Genomic DNA, 24,500 nt, shown 5'->3' with positions numbered 1-24,500 from the left:
CATCGTCTATAGTACAGGCTATCACACACGCTCACTACCACCCCATTCATCGTCTATAGTACGGGCTATCACACACGCTCACTACCACCCCATTCATCGTCTATAGTGCTGGCTATCACACACACTCACCACCACCCCATTCATCGTCTATAGTGCTGGCTATCACACACGCTCACTACCACCCCATTCATCGTCTATAGTACTATCACACACACTCACTACCACCCCATTCATCGTCTATAGTACGGGCTATCACACACACTCACTACCATCCCATTCATCGTCTATAGTACTATCACACACACTCACTACCACCCCATTCATCGTCTATAGTGCTGGCTATCACACACGCTCACTACCACCCCATTCATCGTCTATAGTACGGGCTATCACACACGCTCACTACCACCCCATTCATCGTCTATAGTACTATCACACACACTCACTACCACCCCATTCATTGTCTATAGAACTGACTATCACACACGCTCACTACCACCCCATTCATCATCTGTATGACTGGCTGTTGCACACGCTCACTACCGCCACAGGGTCTATAGTAGTGGCGGTCGCACACACTCACTACCGCGCCATTCATTAGCTATAGTAGTGGTGGTCGCACACACTCACTACTGCCCCACTTATCTACAGTAGTGGTGGTCACACAGACACTCCCTATCGTCCCACTTATCGTCTGTAGTAGTAGCTGTTGCAAACGCTCTACCGTTCCATTGATTGTCTATAGTAGTGGCTGTCGTACACTCGCACTACCGCCCCGTTCATTGTCTGTTCCACACGCTTACTACCAACCCATTCATCATCAGTAGTACTTGCTATGGCACACGCTCACTACCACCTTTTTCGTCTATAGTAGTGGCTATCGCATGTGCTCACTACCACCCCATTCATCATCCGTATTACTGGCTGTTGCACACGCTCACTACCACCCCATTCATCATCCGTATTACTGGCTGTTGCACACGCTCACTACCACCCCATTCATCATCCGTATTACTGGCTGTTGCACACGCTCACTACCACCCCATTCATCATCCGTATTACTGGCTGTTGCACACGCGCTCACTACCGCCCTATTCATCATCTTTTGTAGTGGCTGTCGCACGTGCTCACTACCGCCCCATTCACTGTCTATAGTAGTGGTTTGTTGCACACGCTCACTACCGCCACATGGTCTATAGTAGTGGCGGTCGCACACACTCACTACCGCCCCATTCATTATCTACAGTAGTGGTGGTCACACACACTCCCTACCGTCCCACTTATCGTCTATAGTAGTAGCTCTCGCACACACTGTACTGCTCCATTCATTGTCTATAGTAGTGGCTGTCGTACACGCGCATTACTGCCCCGTTCATAGTCTATCATACTGGCTATTGCACACGCTCACTACCACCCCATTCATCATCTGTAGTACTGGCAGTTGCACACGCTCACTACCACCCCATTCATCATCTGTAGTACTGGCAGTTGCACACGCTCACTAACGCTCCATCCAACGTCTATAGTAGTGGTTTGTTGCACATGCTCACTACAGTCCCATTCATCGTCTATAGTAGTGGCTGTCACTCACATGCTCACTACTGCTTCTCTTGTCTATATTACTGGCTGCCACACACACTCACTACAGGCCCATTCATCATCTATAGTAGTGGCTGTCGCATGTGCTGACTACCACGCCATTCACTGTCTATGGTAGTGGTTTGTTGCACACGCTCACTACAGCCCCATTCATTGTCTATAGTAGTCGCTGTCGCACATGCTGACAATTCCTTAAATTATTCCTGGTCATTTTATTTAGGGGTGCCACACCTCTTTAAGGAAACATCAGGGTGCAGTCTGTTTGTAGTATGAGTGCAATGTGTATTTTCCAGGCTATTTCTCATGGTGTCTATACAATATATGAATGCATGGCTGACTATAGAGGACTGTAGGGAGAAGTATCCCACGACCTCTAAGCTGAGGACCCTCGGCAATATTCCTATAATCACGTTTTTTGCTCCCATGGCAGCCCGGATTTGGGCGCACAGATATCCAGAGTCAGTCAAATGGAGAAAGCAGAATTAAGTAACGCTAGGGCTACCTTTATTGAAATTAGGTCTCCACAATTGGCAAGAGGAGAGCGCTTATATCAGATCCCGACTGAGGGGGGCGAAGAAATCAATACCTAGTCAATAATTTATCGGCAAGGATAAAGATCATCATGTTTTCGCTCGTTACAAAAGCAGAGCTGATAATTACAGGATTCCCAAAGACAGTAATATTTTTTAACCCTTAACCTGCCCACCTCTTAATAGACAGGCAATGGTAAATCACTAGTAATCTGCAAAGCCCCAGCCTGAGGTCTGAGCAATGTATAACCAGGAGGATTGAAATATACTATGCTGTAGTGTTCCCATATGTTCAAGGCACCCTCTTGGCTGAAAAGGGTTAATGACTGTACAATGTAACGCCATTGCTTTCTGCAGCATAAAAAAGCTGCGACCCTTAGCCAACTGATGCCATAATGGCGTCGACCGGATACTCCTCCTTGCTCCGGGCTGTAACCTGCATAGTCACGGTGTCTGTCAGAACCAACTTTGCTCGTACCAAGATGTCATGGCCTCCCCGAAATACACCTGAAAAACAATCAGAAAGACTCATGGTAGCAGGGAACCGGGACTACTGTACAATTTAGTTCTGCCACATTGGAAATATATTACATTACTTATCCTGTACTGATACTGAGTTACCTCCTGTATTATACTCCAGAGCTGCACTCGCTATTCTGCTGGTGCAGTCACTGTGTACATACATTACTTATCCTGTACTGATCCGGAGTTATATCCTGTATCCTACTTCAGAGCTGCACTCACTATTCTGCTGGTGCAGTCACTGTGTACATACATTACATTACTTGTCCTGTACTGATCCTGAGTTACCTCCTGTATTATACTCCAGAGCTGCACTCACTATTCTGCTGGTGCAGTCACTGTGTGCATACATTACATTACTTGTCCTGTACTGATCCAGAGTTACCTCCTGTATTATACTCCAGAGCTGCACTCGCTATTCTGCTGGTGCAGTCACTGTGTACATACATTACATTACCTATCCTGTACTGATCCTGAGTTACATCCTGTATTATCCTCCAGAGCTGCACTCACTATTCTGCTGGTGAAGTCACTGTGTACATACAATACATTACTTGTCCTATACTGATCCTGAGTTACATCCTATATTATACTCCAGAGCTGCACTCACTACTCTGCTGGTGCAGTCACTGTGTGTTACATCCTGTATTATACTCCAGAGCTGCACTCACTATTCTGCTGGTGCAGTCACTGTGTGCATACATTACATTACTTGTCCTGTACTGATCCAGAGTTACCTCCTGTATTATACTCCAGAGCTGCACTCGCTATTCTGCTGGTGCAGTCACTGTGTACATACATTACATTACCTATCCTGTACTGATCCTGAGTTACATCCTGTATTATCCTCCAGAGCTGCACTCACTATTCTGCTGGTGAAGTCACTGTGTACATACAATACATTACTTGTCCTATACTGATCCTGAGTTACATCCTATATTATACTCCAGAGCTGCACTCACTACTCTGCTGGTGCAGTCACTGTGTGTTACATCCTGTATTATACTCCAGAGCTGCACTCACTATTCTGCTGGTGCAGTCACTGTGTACATATATTACATTACTTATCCTGTTCTGAGCCTGATCTATTTTTTTTTTTTATATATTTTCCCCTTTGGACACAACTCAGAAGAAAACTTACCCGCTAGGTATAGGGTGTGAGCATTTTTGTTCTCCGGTACTTTATCTGACCGCTCACATGGCTGCATTCCCAGGAACTTTATTACATTTCCAACCGCATCTGTGAATAAAACAATGTCTCCATCATTTAGTGTTTGCCATAACAGAACTGAAGAAAACCACAGGTATACAGTGTGGAGCCTTCAATAATACATAGAAAATGCAATATACATTCTCCGCCGATGTCTGACCACTGAGACTACTCCTGTATGAGCTGCACACAGAGGTTTTACCTTCCAGAGTTTTGATGGTGGAAAGGTTGAAAGTCTCTTCTTTTTCAAATTCCTCTCCCACCTCGTCCCATGCGGCACTGAAGTTCGGCTTCAGGACCTTCTGTATGTGATCCACCACCGTCACCTCCACGTCCTCCAGCTGCAGAAAAGGCACAAAAACAACTTAACCACAGCTAGAATCAACCCAGCCCAACTGTGTGACCGCCCGGATCTGTCACGGTGAGACTGATCATCTGCCATATAGACTAGAGGGAGCAAACTGTCCCCATCAAATAGTGCTCCCCTACCTTACTTTTTGCCACTGCTGCCATTTATCTCCTACCCTGATGGGGAGCCTTAAGCCCCATGGATGGAAAAGTTGGGTGAAGCCATTAAATGACATCTACTTACCACATACTCATCATCGTAACCCTCCTCGTCAGCTTCACCGGTGTTAGGATCGCAGTCCTTAACAGTGAACTTCAACATGCAGCTGAATGTACATGAATCTAGAAAAAAGGAGCAAATTAAAGGGAACCTGTCATCAGAAATTTTGCCCTAAACCTAAAAGATCCGCCCTCTGCAGCTCCTGGGCTGCATTCTGGAGAGGTTCCTGTTGTTCTTGTGCCCCCTTTCTGACCAAAATAAAGACTTTATAACGTGGTACCTTTTTGTATTCAGGTCTTGATAATGGTACACGGGGGCGGGCTCTCTGGTGTCCGTTAGTCTGCCTCCCTGTCGCTTTAGGCCGTCCCCATCGCGCAATTTCAAAGAGGTGAGGTAAGCTGGCCAGCACTTGCGCAGAATGGTGGAGGTGGCGGTGAAAGCGCGACCACGAGATTATGGGCGGGTACTTGCTGATGAAAATCACAGCGCCGCCCATAATCTCGCGCATGCGCAACACGTCACCAGCGGTCACACTGCACATTGCAGTCCCGCGAGAGTGGCACGGCGCATGCGCGAGATTATGGCCGCCCATAATCTCGCGCATGCGCCGTGCCACTCTCGCGGGACTGTGCAATGTGCACAGTGTGATGTGTTGCGCATGCCCGAGATTATGGGCGGCACTGTGACTTTCATCAGCAAGTACCCGCCCATAATCTCGTGGTCGCGCTTTCACCGCCGCCACCACCGTTCTGCGCAAGCGCTGGCCAGCTTACCTCACGTCACCTCTTTGAAATTGTGCGATGGGGGGACGGCCTAAAGCGTCAGGGAGGCCGACTAACGGACACCAGAGAGCCCGCCCCCGTGTACCATTATCAAAATCTGAATACAAAAAGGTACCACTTTATAAAGTCTTTATTTTGGTCAGAAAGGGGGCACAAGAACAACAGGAACCTCTCCAGAATGCAGCCCAGGAGCTGCAGAGGGGGGGATCTTTTAGGTTTAGTGCAAAATTTCTGATGACAGGATCCCTTTAAGAAAGTTAAAAAAATGGGAGTCTTTCTTGAAGATTATGCATATAATAATATACGATTAGAAACAATTAGCCCCAGTGTCCCCATTCCTTACAGGCAGAGAGGTCTTCTTCGGGGATAGACAGCAGAGTGTAGCAGGTTCCGGGCTGGTTGTAGGACAGGGACTTCACCGGTACACAGCAGATGACTTCATATCCCTCTATGGGCTCCATCTGTACAGTGACGTTCTCCAGGATCTGATCGTTCAGTGTATTGGTGCAATCAAACTATAAAAGAGAAAGGCGTCACTAAATGTGGACATTTGACCTGATAATAGTGTACAGCAGCCACCGCGAGAATCTCACCTGGAACACTATGTGATTGGCAAACGTGTGCTTTGTGCATCGGACGACGTATTCTGTCTCGGATTCGGTAAGGGCGACTGGTTCGGGAGACGACTTGAATAAAGCGCCGAGGCTCTTAAATTCAGGAACAGCCGCAAGTTGCTCTGCAGAAAGATAATAAATAATTAAGTCTCCTTATAGGAAACACGATATCCCAATATAACATTACAATTTCTACAAGGGTGCTCCTGCTTCAGGTCAATACAATGATCACTGTATTTCAATGCATTACCTTCCGTGCTATGGGATGACTAATACAGTGAAAAGACATGCCCACTCACAATAGCGAATGTTCGCATGAATTTGCTTATCCGTAAATTTGTCCATTTATGTGGCCTTTCTAGTGGTCATAGTCCACAGCCACACAAGGTAGCTGAACCGCCAAACCCCAAACTTACACCATTCTTACTTGTTAATATTTAAAGTAGGGTCCAATGGCATGATTGCTGAATTTGGGAAACCGCCGCCTCTGTTTAGGGAGGACTAATTAGCACAGAGGTTGCAATAACCTACATGTTACCGACAAGCTCGGGTACTTGCTGGACCTCACTCTTGGCTCTAGTCTTCAGCCACATGCGGCAACTGCACCATATAAATCTCGCCTTATAAATGCAAAGCTATTGGCTATTGGTAACTTACCTTGGAATATGTCCTGCCTGGTGGACACCACTTTCTCGGGCTGCCGTACCGCAGCAGCAGGGGCATTTTCTAATAAACAAGAAACCATACTAGTTAGTGCACAAATCTAACAAATGTATAAAAGTTATGCCTTAGGCGCACTGTAAAACGGAATTTTCTTAAGAAAATGCCGCAGGGTCTGAAAGATTACCGCACCCGTGGTAAAAAACCGCGGCAAAACGCACTCGAAAACCGCATGTGGTTTGCCGCGGTTTTACCACGGTATTGTTCGCGGTATTGCCGCATGCGGGTTGGTACATGTGCTTTAATGCATTCAATGCAATAAAGCACATTGAAAAAAAAATAAAGAAGGGAATTTTGTTTACTTACTGTAAATTCCTTTTCTTCTAGCTCCAATTGGGAGACCCAGACAATTGGGTGTATAGCTACTGCCTCCGGAGGCCGCACAAAGTACTACACTTAAAAGTGTAAGGCCCCTCCCCTTCTGGCTATACACCCCCCCGTGGGAGCACGGGTCCCTCAGTTTTAGTGCAAAAGCAAGAAGGAGGAAAGCCAATAACTGTTTCAAAAACAAATTCAATCCGATAAACAATATCGGAGAACGTAAGTTATTAACCTGAACAACATGTGCACCCGAAAAACAAATACCCTCAGAAAAACAGGGCGGGTGCTGGGTCTCCCAATTGGAGCTAGAAGAAAAGGAATTTACGGTAAGTAAACAAAATTCCCTTCTTCTTTTTCGCTCCTAATTGGGAGACCCAGACAATTGGGACGTCCAAAAGCAGTCCCTGGGTGGGTAAAATAATACCTCGCGATCGGGCTGTCAGGCAGCCCTTCCTTACAGGTGGGCCACCGCCGCCTGCAGGACTTGTCTACCTAGGCTGGCATCCGCCGAAGCGTAGGTATGCACCTGATAATGCTTGGTGAAAGTGTGCAGACTCGACCAGGTAGCCGCCTGGCACACCTGCTGAGCCGTAGCCTGATGCCGTAATGCCCAGGACGCACCCACGGCTCTGGTAGAATGGGCCTTCAGTCCAGAAGGAGTCGGAAGCCCAGCAGAACGGTAGGCGTGTAGAATTGGTTCCTTGATCCACCGCGCAAGGGTGGATTTGGAAGCTTGCGACCCTTTATGCTGACCAGCGACCAGGATAAAGAGTGCATCCGAACGGCGCAGAGACGCCGTGCGGGAAATGTAGATCCTGAGTGCTCTCACCAGGTCCAACAGATGTAAACCCTTTTCAAATTGGTGAACTGGATGCGGACACAAAGATGGTAAAGTGATATCCTGATTGAGATGAAAGGAAGATACCACCTTGGGAAGAAACTCTGGAATTGGACGCAGTACCACCTTGTCCTGGTGAAACACCAGGAAGGGCGATTTGCAAGATAACGCCGCCAGCTCTGACACTCTCCGAAGAGACGTGACCGCCACCAGAAAAGCCACTTTCTGTGAAAGCCGAGAAAAGGAAATCTCCTTCATAGGCTCGAAAGGTGGCTTCTGGAGAGCAATTAGAACCTTGTTCAGATCCCAGGGTTCCAATGGCCGCTTGTAAGGGGGAATGATATGACAAACCCCTTGCAGGAACGTGCGTACCTTAGGAAGTCGCGCCAGGCGCTTCTGAAAGAATACGGATAGCGCAGAAACTTGTCCTTTAAGGGAGCTAAGCGACAAACCTTTTTCCAACCCAGACTGCAGGAAGGAAAGAAAAATAGGCAATGCAAATGGCCAGGGAGAAACTCCCTGAGCAGAGCACCAAGATAAGAAAATCTTCCACGTTCTGTGGTAGATCTTGGCGGAGGATGGTTTCCTAGCCTGTCTCATGGTGGCAACAACATCATGAGATAAACCTGAGGTCCCTAGGACCCAGGACTCAATGGCCACACAGTCAGGTTCAGGGCCGCAGAATTCAGATGGAAAAACGGCCCTTGAGACAGCAAGTCTGGACGGCCTGGTAGCGCCCACGGTTGTCCTACCGTGAGATGCCACAGATCCGGGTACCACGACCTCCTTGGCCAGTCTGGAGCGACGAGAATGGCGCAACGGCAGTCGGACCTGATTTTGCGGATCACTCTGGGCAATAATGCCAGAGGTGGGAACACATAAGGTAGTCGGAACTGCGACCAATCCTGAACTAAGGCGTCTGCCGCCAGAGCTCGGTGATCGTGAGACCGTGCCATGAAAACCGGGACCTTGTTGTTGTGCCGTGACGCCATCAGGTCGACGTCCGGCATCCCCCAGCGGCGACAGATCTCCTGAAACACGTCTGGGTGAAGGGACCATTCCCCTGCGTCCATGCCCTGGCGACTGAGAAGAAGGGAATTTTGTTACTTACCGTAAATTCCTTTTCTTCTAGCTCCAATTGGGAGACCCAGACGATTGACGATTGGGTGTATAGCTACTGCCTCCGGAGGCCACACAAAGCACTACACTAAAAAGTGCAAGGCCCCTCCCCTTCTGCATATACACCCCCCGTGGGATCACGGGCTCCAGTTTTAGTGCAAAAGCAAGAAGGAGGAAAGCCAATAACTGGTTAAACAAATTCAATCCGAAGGAACATCGGAGAACTGAAACCATTCAACATGAACAACATGTGTACCCGAAAAACCAAAAATCCCGAAGGAAACAGGGCGGGTGCTGGGTCTCCCAATAGGAGCTAGAAGAAAAGGAATTTACGGTAAGTAACAAAATTCCCTTCTTCTTCGGCGCTCCATTGGGAGACCCAGACGATTGGGACGTCCAAAAGCAGTCCCTGGGTGGGTAAATTAATACCTCAAGTTAGGGCCGTAAAACAGCCCTTCCCTACATGGAGGCAACCGCCGCCTGCAGGACTCTTCTACCTAGGCTGGCGTCCGCCTAAGCGTAGGTATGCACCTGATAATGCTTGGTGAAAGTGTGCAGACTCGACCAGGTAGCTGCCTGGCACACCTGCTGAGCCGTAGCCTGGTGTCGTAATGCCCATGACGCACCCACGGCTCTGGTAGAATGGGCCTTCAGCCCTGATGGAACCGGAAGCCCAGCAGAACGGTAGGCTTCAAGAATTGGTTCCTTGATCCATCGAGCCAGGGTGGATTTGGAAGCCTGCGACCCTTTGCGCTGACCAGCGACAAGTACAAAGAGTTCATCCGAGCGGCGCAGGGGGCCGTGCGGGAAATGTAGATTCTGAGCGCTCTCATCAGATCCAACCAATGCAAATCCATTTCATATCGATGAACTGGATGAGGACAAAAGGAAGGTAAGGAGATATCCTGATTGTTAGATGAAAGGGGGATACCACCTTAGGGAGAAACTCCGGAATCAGGCGCAGAACCACCTTGTCTTGGTGGAACACCAAGAAGGGAGCTTTGGATGACTGCGCTGCTAGCTCGGACACTCTCTGAAGAGACGTGACCGCTACCAGAAAGGCCACTTTCTGTGAAAGTCGAGAAAGTGAACATCCCTCAGAGGCTCGAAGGGCGGCTCCTGGAGAGCAATTAGTACCCTGTTCAGAGCCCATGGGTCTAACGGCCTCTTGTACGGAGGGACAATGTGACAAACCCCCTGCAGGAACGTGCGTACCTGAGGAAGTCGTACTAGGCGCTTCTGAAAGAATACAGACAGCGCTGGGACTTGTCCGTTAAAGGAGCCGAGCGACAAACCTTTTCCCAAACCAGATTGCAGGAAGGAAGGAAAAGTAGGCCATGCGAATGTCCAGGGAGACACTCCCTGAGCAGAGCACTAAGATAAGAATATCTTCCACGTCTTGTGGTAGATCTTGGCAGACGTCGGCTTCCTAGCCCGTCTCATGGTGGCAATGACGTCTTGAGATAAACCTGAAGACGCTAGGATCCAGGACTCAATGGCCACACAGTCAGGTTCAGGGCCGTAGAATTCAGATGGAAAAACGGCCCTTGGGACAGTAAGTCTGGCCGGTCTCGTAGTGCCCACGGTTGGCCGATCGTGAGATGCCACAGATGCGGGTACCACGACCTCCTCGGCCAGTCTGGGGCGACGAGGATGGCGCGGCGGCAATCGGAGCTGATCTTGCGTAGCACTCTGGGCAACAGTGCCAGAGGGGGAAACACATAGGGCAGCTGGAACTGCGACCAATCCTGAACTAAGGCGCCTGCCGCCAGAGCTCTTTGATCGTGAGACCGCGCCATGAAAATCGGGTCCTTGTTGATGTGCCGAGACGCCATTAAGTCGACGTCCGGCATCCCCCAGCGGCTACAGATTTCCTGAAACACGTCTGAGTGCAGAAACCATTCCCCTGCGTCCATGCCCTGGCGACTGAGGAAGTCTGCTTCCTAGTTTTCTACGCCCGGGATGTGAACTGCGGATCTGGTGGATGCTCTGTCTTCCACCCACATCAGAATCCGCCGGACTTCCTGGGAGGCTTGCCGACTGCGTGTTCCGCCTTGGTGGTTGGTGTATGCCACCGCTGTGGAGTTGTCCGACTGAATTCAGATCTGTCTGCCTCCCAGCCACTGCTGGAAGGCTTGCAGGGCAAGATACCTGCCCAGATTTCCAGAACATTGATCTGAAGGTTGGACTCCTCTGAAGAGAGTCCTTGACCGTCTGAGAAAAGGAGACGTTCCCGTCTAGGGACGTCGACTTCCCATCCCATTGGCGGAGAATGACCCATTGAAGTGAACGCAGATGAACCTGCGCGAAAGGGACTGCCTCTGCATGAGGCGTCTTAAGGGGTGTGACTGGCCTTGAAGGAGAGACTGCACCCCCGTCTGTAGTGAACGCTGTTTGTCCAGCGGAAGCTTCACTATCGCTGAGAGAGTGTGAAACTCCATGCCAAGATCTGTCAGCGATTGGGTTGGTGTCAGATTTAACTCTGAACAGTTGATGATCCGCCCGAAACTCTGGAAAGTCTCCAGCGCAACGTTCAGGCTGTGTTGGCATGCCTCTTGAGAGGGTGCCTGACAAGTAGATCGTCCAAGTAAGGGATCACTGAGTGACCCTGAGAGTGCAGGACTGCTACCACTGCTGCCATGAACTTGATGAAAACCCGTGGGGCTGTCGCCAGACCGAAGGGCAGGGCTACGAACTGAAGATGCTCGTCTTCAATAACGAATCGTAGCAAACGCTGGTGCTCTGGGGCAATCGGCACTTGGAGATAAGCATCCTGATGTCTATTGACGCTAGGAAATCTCCTTGAGACATTGAGGCAATGACGGAGCGGAGGGATTCCATCCGGAACCGCCTGGTTTTCACGTGCTTGTTGAGCAGGTTTAGGTCCAGAACGGAACGGAAAGAGCCGTCCTTTTATGGCACCACAACCAGATTGGAGTAAAAACCGTGATCTTGTTCCTGAAGAGGAACCGGGGTTACCACTCCTTCTGCCTGCAGAAGAGCATCGGCTCGGTCGGGAGGTGGGGAAGTTCTGAAGAATCAAGCCGGAGGACGAGAACAGAACTCTATCCTGTACACATGAGACAAAATGTCTCTCACCCACCGGCCCTTGACCTGTGGCATCTAAATGTCGCCAAAGCTGGAGAGTCTGCCACCGACCCAGATGCGGAGAGAGAGAGAGGGCTGAAAGTCATGAGGAAACCGCCTTGGTAGCGGTTCCTCCGGCTGCCTTCCTTGGGTGTGATTGAGCCCGCCAGGAATCTGAGCCCCTCTGAGCCTGTTGAGTCCTTGTGGACGAGGAAAATTGGGACCTGCCCGAGCCTGGGAAGGACCGAAACCTCGACCCCAATCGCTCACCAAACAGTTTGTCACCAGACAATGGCAACCTGGTTAAGCACTTTTCGGAAGCAGAGTCTGCCTGCCATTCCCTTAACCATAAGGCTCTGCGTAAAACCACGGACGTGGCGGACGCCACTGACGTACGGCTCGTAGAGTCCAGGACAGCATTAATAGCGTAAGCCGCAATGCAGACATTGCGCGGTTAAGGACGCCACCTGCGGCACAGATGTACCTGTGACAGTGTCCACCTGCGCAAGACCAGCTGAAAAAGCTAGGAGTGCCCATACGGCTGCGAATGCCGGAGCAACCGACACGCCGATAGCTTCATAGACAGATTTCAACCAAAGGGCCATCTGTCTGTCAATGGCATCTTTAAGTGAAGTCCCATCTTCCTACTGCAACTATGGATCTAGCCGCAAGCCTGGAGATTGGGGGCTCCACCTTTGGACACTGGGTCCAGCGCTTGACCACGTCAGGGGGAAAGGGTAACGTGTATCCTTAAGACGTTTGGAGAAACGCTTGTCTGGATAAGCGTGGTGTTTCTGGACTGCTTCTCTGAAGTCAGAGTGGCCCAAAAGAAGGGAATTTTGTTTACTTACCGTAAATTCCTTTTCTTCTAGCTCCAATTGGGAGACCCAGACAATTGGGTGTATAGCTATTGCCTCTGGAGGCCACACAAAGTATTACACTTAAAAGTGTAAGGCCCCTCCCCTTCTGGCTATACACCCCCAGTGGGATCACTGGCTCACCAGTTTTAGTGCCAAAGCAAGAAGGAGGAAAGCCAATAACTGGTTTAAAGACCAATTCAATCCGAGGAAACATCGGAGAACTGAACCATACCACATGAACAACATGTGTACCCGAAAAAACAGAAAAACCCCGAGAAAACAGGGCGGGTGCTGGGTCTCCCAATTGGAGCTAGAAGAAAAGGAATTTACGGTAAGTAAACAAAATTCCCTTCTTCTTTGTCGCTCCATTGGGAGACCCAGACAATTGGGATGTCCAAAAGCAATCCCTGGGTGGGTAAAAGAATACCTCATGATAGGGCCGTCAAACGGCCCTCTCCTACAGGTGGCCAACCGCCGCCTGAATGACTTATCTACCTAGGCTGGCGTCTGCCGAAGCGTAGGTATGCATCTGATAATGCTTGGTAAAAGTAAGTAGACTCGACCAGGTGGGTGCCTGACACACCTGCTGAGCCGTAGCCTGGTGCCGTAATGCCCAGGATGCACCCACGGCTCTGGTAGAATGGGCCTTCGGCCTTGAGAGAACCAGAAGCCCAGTAGAACTGTAGGTTTCAAGAATTGGTTCCTCGAGCCCCCGAGCAAGGGTGGATCTGGAAGCTTGCGACTGTTTACGCCGACCAGCGACAAGGACAAAGAGTGCATCCGGGTGGCGCAGGAGCGCCATGCGGGAAGTAGAACCTGAGTGCTCTCACCAGAACCAACAGATGCAAATCTTTCTGAAATTGATGGACTGGACGAGGACACAAAGAAGGTGAGGTGATATCCTGATTGATATGAAAATGGGATACCACCTTAGGGAGAAATTCCGGAACCGGACGCAGAACTACCCTGTCCTGGTGAAGGACCAGGAAGGGAGTTTGTATGAGAGCGTTGCTAGCTCGGAAACTCTCCTAAGAGACGAGACCGTTACTAGAAGGCCACTTCCCGTGAAAAACGGGAAGGGAGACATCCTTCAAAGGCTCGAAAGGCGGCATCTGGAGAGCAATTAGAACCTTGTTCAGATCTCAGGGCTCTAACGGCCGCTTGTACGGAGTGCTGAGAAGACAAACTCCCCGTAGGAACGTGCGTACCTGAGGAAGTCGTCGTTTCTGAAAAAATACAGATAGCGCTGAGACTTGTCCCTAAAGGGAACTGAGCGACAACCCATTTTCCTACCTAGATTGCAGGAAGGAAGGAAACATAGACGATGCAACCGGCCAGGGAGAAACACCCTGCGCCGAGCACCGAGATAAGAACATCTTCCACGTCCTGTGGTCAATCTTGGCGGACGTTGGTATGCTAGCCTGTCTCATGGTGACAACCACGTCCTGAGGTAATCCTGACGACAGTAGGTTCCAGGACTCAATGCCACACCATCCGGTTGAGGGCCGTAGAATTCAAATGGAAGAATGGCCCTTGAGACAGCCAGTCTGATTGGTCTGGTAGTGCCCCCGGTTAGCCTACCGTGAGGCACCACAGAACCGAGTACCACAACATCCTCGGCCAATTTGTAGCGACGAGGATGGCGCGGCCGCAGTCGGTCTTGATCTAGCGCAGTACTCTGGGCAACAATGCCAGAGGTGGCACCTAAGGTAGCTGGAACTGCGACCAATGCTGAACTAAGGCGTTTGCCGCCAGAGCTCGATGATTGTGAAACCGTGCCATGAAGCTGGCACATTGTTGTTGTGCCGTGACGCCATTAGATCGACGTCCGGCCTCTGTCAGCGGCGCCAGATCTCCTGAAACCCGTCCGGGTGAGGAGACCATACTCTTTCGGCCACACCTCAGCGACTTAGGAAGTCAGCTTCCTAGTTTCCACACTTGGGATGTGAATTGTGGATATGGTGGATGCCGTGTCTTCCACCCACATCAGAACCTGCCGGACTTCCTGGAAGGCTTGCCGGTTGCGCGTTCTTCCTTGGTGGTTGATGTATGCCACCGCTGTGGAGCTGTCCGACTGAAGTCGGATATGCTTGCTTTCCAGCCGCTGTTGGAAGGATTGTAGGGCAAGATACACTGCTCTGTGTTCAAGAACATTGATCTGAAGAGTGGACTCTTGCTGAGTCCACGTACCCTGAGCGCTGTAGTGGAGAAAAACTGCTCCCCACCCTGATAGACTCGCCTCTGTCGTAACTATCGCCCAGGACGGGGATAGGAAGGACTTTCTTTTTGACCAAGAGGTGAGAAGAAGCCACCACCGAAGAGATTCCTTGGCCGCCTGAGAAAGAACGACGACTCTGTTGAGGAACGTCGACTCCTCGTCCCATTGGCGGAGAATGTCCCATTGTAGTGGACGCAGTAAAACTGCGCGAAAGGAACTGCCTCCATTGCTACCATCTTACGTAGGAAGTGCATGAGGCGTCTCAATGTGTGCGACTGGTTCTTAAAGAAGAGCTTGCAGCCCGTAGTGAATGCTGTTTGTCTAGCGGCAGCTTCACTATCGCTGAGAGAGTAAGAAACTCTATGCCTAGATATGTTATCGATAGGGTCGGGGTCGGATCTGACTTTAAAAAGTTGATGATCCACCCAAAACTCTAGAGAGTCTCCAGCGCAACGTTCGGGCAGTGTTGGCATGTTTCCTAAGAGAGTGCCTTGACAAGTAGATCGTCTAAATACGGGACCACAGAGTGACCCTGAGAGTGCAGGACTGTGACTACTGCTGCCCTGACCTTGGCGAAGACCAGTTGGACTGTCGCTAGCCGGACGGTAGAGCTACGAACAGAGGGTGTTCGTCTCCTATAACGAAGCGTAGAAACGCTAGTGCTCTGGATCAATCGGCACGTGTGGATAAGCATCCTTGATGCCTAATGATGCTAGGAAATATCCTTGGGACCTTGAGGCGATGACATGGCGGAGGGATTCCATCCGGAACCGCCTGGTGTCCACGAGCTTGCTGAGCATTTTTAGATCCAGAACGGGACGGAACGGCCCGTTGTTATAGGTACCGCAAAGAATTTGGGGTAAAAACCGTGACCTTGTTCCTGAAGAGGAACGGGGGTCATCACTCTTTCTGCCTGTAGAGTGCACCCTGTTTGCAGAAGAGCAGCGGCCCGGCCGGGAGGTGGAGAAATTCTGAAGAATCGAGTTGGAGGACGAGAAGTGAGCTCTATCCTGTACCCGTGAGACAGAATGTCTCACACTCAATGGTCATTGACCTATGGCCGCTAAATATCGCCAAGGCGGGAGAGCCTGCTACCGACCGAGGCCGCAAGTCATGAGGAAGCCGCCTTGGAAGCGGGTTTTCAGACTGTCGCTTTTTTGGGCGAGACTGAGCCCGCTAAGAATCTTAGCTCCTCTAATCCTTTTGAGTCCACATTGGACGAGGAAAAATGGGACCTGCCCGAGCCTCGAAAAGGCCGAAAACCCCGACTGCCTCTTGCTCTGTTGGGGTTTGTTGTGTCCGGGCTGAGGAAAGGATGAATCCTTACCCCTGGACTGTTTGATGGTTACATCCAACGCTCACCAAACAGTCGGTCAGCAGAAAAAGGCAACTGGTTAGGCAACCTTTTTTGGAAGCAGACCAGGCTCTGCTTAAAAACACGGAGTAGCGGAGGCTACCGCCGCACGGTTCGCAGAGTCCAGGACAACCTGAATCGCGTAAGAAACAAATGCAGACATTTGAGAGGTTAAGGATGCCACCTGCGGCACAGATGTACGTGTAACCGTGTCAATCTGTGTAAGACAAGCTGAAATAGCTTGGAGTGCCCCAAGGGAGAGAATGTCGGAGCCAACGGTGCGCCGACAGCCTCATAGATGGCCTTCGACCAGAAATCCATCTGTCTGTCAGTGGTATCTTTGAGTTTGCAGTTCCATCTCCCACTGCAACTATGGATCTAGTTACAAGCCTGGAGATTGGAGGATGCCGCTCGGGACATTGGGTCCAGTCCTTGACCAAGTCAGGGGACAGGGATAACGTGTATCCTAAGCCGTTTGGAGAAGCGCATATCTGGATAAGCGTGGTGTTCCTGGACTGCCTCTCTGAAGGCAGAGTGGTCCAGAAAAATACGTGAAGCTGACTCCTCCACTGGAGGAGCTGTGAGAAATAACCCACATTCTATAGATGGACGCTATAAGATTATTTACTATGGCGTCACAATCAGGTGTATCCAGATTGAGAGCGGTCTCAGGATCAAAATCCTGAGCCGCTACTTCCGCCTCATTACACAGCGAGTCCTTCTGTTAGGACCCTGATGAAACCGAGGCCGCTCATAGCGAGCCCACTTAGGCTGTCTGGGACTGACGTCCGTGCAGAGCCGTGACTCTGGGATGCGTGTGACATTCCCGGAGCTGTTAGTTATTCACACTGAGGGGGGCCATGGATCAATGATTCAACAGTGCCCATATTGTGAGAGACATGTCCGGACTGCTAGGCTTCTAGTATCATAGCCATAGTCTCAGAAAAACTGTCAGTAAATACTGCAGACACCGTCCTCATCCCCTGGCCATTAGTGCATACAATGGGGGTCTATGTAACCTGCCGGCCGTATAGCCGTACATGCTGTACCAGCTGTATAGAAAAACATGTGGTTCTGCACCTTTGTTTTACACAGAGAATATGCTGATAACTCCTCCGCATAATCCAGGAGGGTATATACAACGTGCGACCAAACAGTGCAATGTATATAGTACAAGCATATCTATAAGTGCACTTCTGCACTAGTGGGGTTAGCACCACAGGTGCTGCTTAACGCCTGTTGCAGCGATTGTGTGACTATCAGAATGCCAGGGTCTTCCACACTTGTCTCTGTATCGTACAGAAACTGACACTAATGGCTGCCGGTGTCCTTGTAGAGAAGGAAGCCGTGGGCGTGCCTGAGAAAGTGCGGGAATCCGGATTCACAGTGCACACAGTGAGAGGGGTGGAGTATGCAAAACATACTCCAGCTCTCAGCTCTGCTCTATGCAGCGTCACGCCCCTACCCTGACTGTCAGGGCTGTGGGCGGTAACGAAGGGAGACTAGGCCCAGAAGCCGGGGACTCGAGTTAACAGCGCGGCCGCCGTAAAAGCGCGGGCCGCGCTGAAGTCCCCGGCGCACCACAAGTGCCAGCCGCGCCGCAGTTCCAGCGGCCGGCGCGACCGATTCATAGAAGTGGCCAGCGTCCCGCCCCTCTCCTGACTGGCAGGTCTGGGGGCGGGAACGAACGGAAGCAGGCCGCAAAAGCCGGGGACTCGAGTTATCAGCGCGGCCGCCGTAAAAGCGCGGGCCGCGCTGAAGTCCCCGGCGCACCACAAGTGCCAGCCGCGCCGCTGCCAGCGGCCGGCGCGACCGATTCCTGGAAGTGGCCAGCGTCCCGCCCCTCTCCTGACTGGCAGGTCTGGGGGCGGGAACGAACGGAAGCAGGCCGCAAAAGCCGGGGACTCTATTATCAGCGCGGCCGCCGTAAAAGCGCAGGCCGCGCTGAAGTCCCCGGCGCACTACAAGTGCCAGCCGCGCCGCAGTCCCAGCGGCCGGCGCGACCAATTCCCATAAGTGAGCCTGCTTCAGCAAAGCTGAATGAGGCCATGGCACAGGCGCCGCAGCGCTGATGTCCCCCGGCGCACTACAACACCCAGCATGCTGCGGTGTGAGCGCCAAATGCACGGGGACACAGAGTACCTTGAGGAAGCAGGGCCATGTCCCTGATGTACTCCGCTCCATCCAGCATCTTCTCCAGGGGCTGTAGATGGAGCACGGTCTCAGTGCCTGGAGACCGGTAAATCCCACTTCACCCAGAGCCCTGTAAAAAGGGATGGGGAAGGAATCAGCATGTGGGCTCCTGCCGCCGTACCCGCAATGGGTACCTCAACCTTACAAACACCTCCGACATACAGTGGGGTGAGAAGGGAGCATGCTGGGGACACTATATGTGTCCTCTTTTCTTCCATCCGACATAGTCAGCAGCTGCTGCTGACTAAACAGTGGAGCTATGCGTGCATGTGTGCCTCCTTCGCACAAAGCACAAAACTGGTGAGCCAGTGATCCCACTGGGGGTGTATAGCCAGAAGGGGAGGGGCCTTACACTTTTAAGTGTAATACTTTGTGTGGCCTCCAGAGGCAATAGCTATACACCCAATTGTCTGGGTCTCCCAATGGAGCGACAAAGAAAAGTACTGAAGTTACGCTTGGGATACTTGAAATGGAATTTCTCCTGCTGCGAAGCTGACTCCTCCACTGGAGGGGCTGAGGGAGAAATATCCACCAGTCTATTGATGGACGCTATGAGATCATTCACCATGGCGTCCCCATTAGGAGCATCCAGATTGAAAGCGGTCTCAGGGTCAGAATCCTGATCAGCTACCTCTGCCTCATCATACAGAGAATCCTCTCGCTGAGACCCTGACCAGTGTGTGAAGTCGAGGGTCTCTCCCAGCGAGCTCGCTTAGGCTGTCTGGGACTGTCGTCCGTGTCAGAGCCTTCAGCCTGGGATGCATGGGACCCCCTTGGGGCACGGATTATTCCAACTGAGGGAGACCGGGGAGCCTTGATTCACCAGTGCCCATGTCTGAGTCACCGGCCTGGACTGCAAAGTTGCTAGACTTTTTTGGTCATAGTCCCAGACATGTTATCAGCAAAAAACTGCAAACTCTGTCCTCTGGACATTTTCACAGGTGGCTCTCTCTGGGCCACCACTAGCAGAAACCCTACCCAATGGGGGTTATTGGAACCTGCTGGTAAAACAGCCTCACATGCGGTATAGACAGCATAGAAGCCTGTGCCTTGGCACCCTTGCTTTTTGCGGACGACATGCTGTTGTCTCCTCAGAGCAATCTAGGGGTATATAGCCAAGAAGCGACCGTACAGTGCAAATATAGGTACAAGCATAAAGTACACAAAAAACACTGTGGCACTAGTGGGGTCAGCACCAAGGTGCTGCTTACCGCCCGCTTAAGCGGGTGTGTGGTCGCCAGAATCCCTTGACTGGGTTTCCCAGAGCCTGTGTCCGTTCTCCAGCTTAGACTGCATGCAGGAATGGCTGCCGGCGTCCTGTGAAGAGGGGCAGGCCGTGGGCGTGCCCCAGACCAAGTGCGGGAAGCTGGCGTCCTACTGTGCCCAGTGAGAGGGCTGGAGTATGTAAATAAGACTCCAGCCCTCGGCGCTGACCATTGTACAGCGTCTCGCCCCTTCCCTGACTGGCAGGGCTGGGGGCGGGAAGGAACGAAACTAGGCCGCAAAAGCCGGGGACTCGATTTATAAGCGCTGCCGTCGTAAAAGCACGGTCAGCGCGGAAGTCCCCGGCGCACCACAAGTCTCAGCCGCGCCGCAGCTCTAGCAGCGGCCGGCGCGGCAGTTTCACACACATTAACTCACTCAGCTAAGCTGCAGTGAGTATAGCCCACGTCCTGTGAAGAGGGGCGGGCCGTGGGCGTGCCCTAGACAAAGAGCGGGAAGCTGCAGCATCCCCTGTGCCCAGTGAGAGGGCTGGAGTATGTAAATAAGACTCCAGCCCTCGGCGCTGACCATTGTACAGCGTCTCGCCCCTTCCCTGACTGGCAGGCCCGGGGGCGGGAAGGAAACGAAAGTAGGCCGCAAAAGCCGGGGACTCGAGTTATAAGCGCTGCCGTCGTAAAAGCACGGTCAGCGCGGAAGTCCCCGGCGCACTAGAAGTCTCAGCCGCGCCGCTTCTCTAGCAGCGGCCGGCGCGGCAGTTTCCCACACATTAACTCACTCAGCTAAGCTGCAGTGAGTAAAGCCCAAGCGCGCAGCGCTGTTCTCCCCGGCGCACTAACACACCCAGCATGCTGGTGTGTGTGTGCGTGGTCTGTACGGGGACACAGAGTACCTTAACGTTGCAGGGCCTTGTCCCTGACGATACTCAGCTCCATTCCAGCAGGATCTCCGGGTCTGTGGATGGAGCCCCGGCCTCAGAGCCTGGAGGCCGGTAAGATCCCACTTCACCCAGAGCCCTCCGGGGTATGGGGAAGGAAAACAGCATGTGGGCTCCAGCCTCCGTACCCACAATGGGTACCTCAACCTTAACAAACACCGCCGACAGAAAGTGGGGTGAGAAGGGAGCATGCTGGGGGCCCTAGTATGGGCCCTCTTTTCTTCCATCCGACATAGTCAGCAGCTGCTGCTGACTAAACAGTGGAGCTATGCGTGGATGTCTGACCTCCTTCGCACAAAGCATAAAACTGGAGCCCGTGATCCCACGGGGGGTGTATATGCAGAAGGGGAGGGGCCTTGCACTTTTTAGTGTAGTGCTTTGTGTGGCCTCCGGAGGCAGTAGCTATACACCCAATCGTCAATCGTCTGGGTCTCCCAATGGAGCGCCGAAGAAAGTCTGCTTCCCAGTTTTCCACGCCTGGGATGTGAACTGCGGATATGGTGGATGCTGTGTTTTCCACCCACGTCAGAATCCGCCGGACTTCTTGAAAGGCTTGTCGACTGCGTGTTCCCCCTTGGTGGTTGATGTACGCCACCGCTGTGGAATTGTCCGACTGAATCCGGATCTGCTTGCCCTCCAGCCACTGTTGGAAGGCTCGCAGAGCAAGATAGACTGCTCTGATTTCCAGAACATTGATCTGAAGGGTGGACTCTCTCTAAGTCCACGTACCCTGAGCCCTGTGGTGAAGAAACACTGCTCCCCACCCTGATAGGCTCGCATCTGTCGTGACCACCGCCCAGGATGGGGGTAGGAACGACTTTCCTTTTGACAATGAGGTGGGAAGAAGCCACCATCGGAGAGAGTCCTTGGTTGCCTGAGAGAGGGAGACATCCCTGTCGAGTGACGTCGACTTCCCGTCCCATTGGCGGAGAATGTCCCATTGTAGAGGGCGCAGATGAAACTGCGCGAAAGGGACTGCTTCCATTGCTGCCACCATCTTCCCTAGGAAATGCATGAGGCGCCTCAATGAGTGGGACTGGTTCTGCAGGAGAGATTGCACCCCTGTCTGCAGAGAGCACTGCTTGTCCAGTGGAAGCTTCACTATCGCTGAGAGAGTATGAAACTCCATGCCAAGATATGTTAGTGATTGGGTCGGGGTTAGATTTGACTTTGAAAAGTTGATAATCCACCCGAAACTCTGGAGAGTCTTCAGTGCCACGTTCAGACTGTGTTGGCATGCCTCTTGAGAGGGTGCCTTTATAAGTAGATCGTCCAAATACGGGATCACGGAGTGACCCTGCGAGTGCAGGACAGCTACTACTGCTGCCATGACCTTGGTGAAGACCCGAGGGGCTGTTGCCAGCCCGAAAGGTAACGCTACGAACTGCAGGTGTTCGCTTTCTAGAACGAAGCGTAGAAAACGCTGATGCTCTGGCGCAATCGGCACGTGAAGATAAGCATCCTTGATGTCTATTGATGCTAAGAAATCTCCTTGAGACATTGAGGCTATGACGGAGCGGAGAGATTCCATCCGGAACCTCCTGGTTTTTACGTGTTTGTTGAGCAATTTTAGATCCAGGACGAGCCGAAAGGACCCGTCCTTCTTTGGCACCACAAACAGATTGGAGTAAAAACCGTGACCTTGTTCCTGAAGAGGAACGGAAGTCACCACTCCTTCCGCCTTTAGAGCGGCCACCGCGTGCAGCAGAGCATCGGCTCGGTCGGGCGGTGGGGAAGTTCTGAAGAAACGAGTTGGAGGACGAGAGCTGAACTCTATCCTGTACCCGTGAGACAGAATGTCCCTCACCCAACGGTCTTTGACCTGTGACAGCCAAATGCCGCCAAAGCGGGAGAGCCTGCCACCGACCGAGGATGCGGAGAGAGGAGGCTGAGAGTCATGAGGAAGCCGTCTTGGTAACGGTTCTTCCTGCTGTCTTTTTTGGGCGTGACTGCGTCCGCCAAGAATCTGAACCTCTCTGATCCTTTTGAGTCCTTTTGGACGAGGAGAATTGGGACCTGCCTGAGCCTCGAAAGGACCGAAAACCAGACTGACCCCTCCTTTGTTGGGGCTTGTTTTGTCTGTGTTGAGGTAAGGATGAGTCCTTACCCTTGGAGTGTTTAATGATTTCATCCAAACGCTCCCCAAACAATCGGTCACGAGAAAAGGGCAAACTGGTTAAGCACTTCTTGGAAGCAGAATCTGCTTTCCATTCTCTCAACCACAGGGCCCTGCGCAAAACCACGGAGTTGGCTGACGCCACTGCCGTACGGCTCGTAGAGTCCAGGACAGCATTAATCGCGTAAGACGCGAATGCAGACATTTGAGAGGTCAATGGTGCCACCTGCGGGGCAGATGTACGTGTGACCGAGTCGACTTGTATAAGCCCAGCTGAAATAGCTTGGAGTGCCCATACGGCTGCGAAAGCTGGCGCCAACGACGCTCCAATAGCTTTATAGATGGATTTCAGCCAGAGCTCCATCTGCCTGTCAGTGGCATCTTTAAGTGCCGCTCCATCTTCTACTGCAACTAAGGATCTAGCTGCAAGCCTGGAGATTGGAGGGTCCACCTTGGGACACTGGGTCCAACCCTTGACCACGTCAGGGGGAAAAGGATAGCGTGTATCTTTAAGCCGTTTAGAAAACCGCTTCTCAGGATAAGCGTGGTGTTTCTGGATTGCATCTCTAAAGTCAGCGTGGTCCAGAAAAGTGCTTAATTTACGCTTGGGGTATCTGAAATGGAATTTCTCCTGCTGTGAAGCTGCCTCCTCCTCAGTAGGAGCTGGCGGAGAAATATCTAACATCCTATTGATGGACGCTATAAGATCATTCACTATGGCGTCACCATCCGGTGTATCCAGATTGAGAGCGGACCCAGGATCAGAATCTTGATCAGTTACATCCGCCTCATCACCCATAGATTCGTCCCGCTGGGATCCTGACCAGTGAGACGAAGTTGAGGGCCCCTCATAACGAGCCCGCTTAGGTTGTCTGGGACTGTTGTCCGAGTCAGAATCGTCACCCTGGGGTGCATGTGACACCCCCGGAGCTTGGAAGTGTGCCAGCTGAGGGGGACCAGGGAGCAATGATGCCACAGTGTCCATGGTCTGAGTTACTGGTCTAGACTGCAATGTTTCAAGAATCTTTGACATGGTCATAGACAATCTGTCAGCAAAAGCTGCAAACTCCGTTCCTGTCACCTGGACAGCATTCACAGGTGGTACACCCTGGGTCACGTCCAGCAGAGGCCCCGGCTGTGCAAGTTGCACAGGGGCCGAGCACTGCACACAATGGGGGTCAGTGGAACCTGCCGGTAGAGCAGCCGCACATGCGGTACAGGCAGCATATAATGTCTGTGCCTTGGCACCCTTGCGTTTAGCGGACGACATGCTGTTGCCTCCTTGTAATCTAGGAGGGTATATAGCCGAGAATCACCAGCGACCGTACAGTACAAAGTATTTGCAAACACAAAATACTCAGTATACAAACGGCACAAGTGGGGGTGAGCCCTTGAGGGCTGCTTACCGCCCGCTGAACAGCGGGTATGAGGCCGTAGAATCCCGTGTCTGGGTCTCCCCGTCTCCCCTCTGCAGCTCAGCGTGCAGGCAGGAATGGCTGCCGGCGTTCTGTGAAGAGGGGCGGACCGTGGGCGTGCCACAAACAAAGAGCGGGAAACTGCGTCCTACTGTGCCTGGTGTGAGGGCTGGAGTATGTAAAAAAGACTCCAGCCCTCAGCGCTGATGCTCTGTACATCGTCCCGCCCTCCTCCTGACTGGCAGGTGCGGAGGCGGGAACGAACGAACTAGGCCG

At 51.9% G+C, this 24,500-nt stretch overlaps 1 protein-coding gene across 1 annotated transcript in view; it reads right to left on the bottom strand.

The window, feature by feature from the left end:
- Positions 1 to 2,081: 2,081 nt before the first annotated feature.
- Positions 2,082 to 24,500, bottom strand: part of COPG1 (coat protein complex I subunit gamma 1) — a 70,125-nt gene continuing 47,706 nt past the window's right edge. Inside the window, exons 18-24 of the mRNA XM_075321499.1 lie at positions 6,483 to 6,551; positions 5,805 to 5,947; positions 5,555 to 5,726; positions 4,454 to 4,551; positions 4,064 to 4,202; positions 3,793 to 3,891; positions 2,082 to 2,636 (exon numbers count right to left, since the gene is read on the bottom strand). Coding sequence (XP_075177614.1) covers positions 2,506 to 2,636; positions 3,793 to 3,891; positions 4,064 to 4,202; positions 4,454 to 4,551; positions 5,555 to 5,726; positions 5,805 to 5,947; positions 6,483 to 6,551 — 851 coding nt within the window. The 3' untranslated portion in view covers positions 2,082 to 2,505. The remainder of the gene's footprint in view (positions 2,637 to 3,792; positions 3,892 to 4,063; positions 4,203 to 4,453; positions 4,552 to 5,554; positions 5,727 to 5,804; positions 5,948 to 6,482; positions 6,552 to 24,500) is intronic.

The sequence above is a fragment of the Anomaloglossus baeobatrachus genome, chromosome 8 (genome assembly GCF_048569485.1).
Source record: "Anomaloglossus baeobatrachus isolate aAnoBae1 chromosome 8, aAnoBae1.hap1, whole genome shotgun sequence".
Lineage (NCBI taxonomy): Eukaryota > Metazoa > Chordata > Amphibia > Anura > Aromobatidae > Anomaloglossus > Anomaloglossus baeobatrachus.
This window is presented reverse-complemented; position numbering and strand designations above follow the sequence as displayed.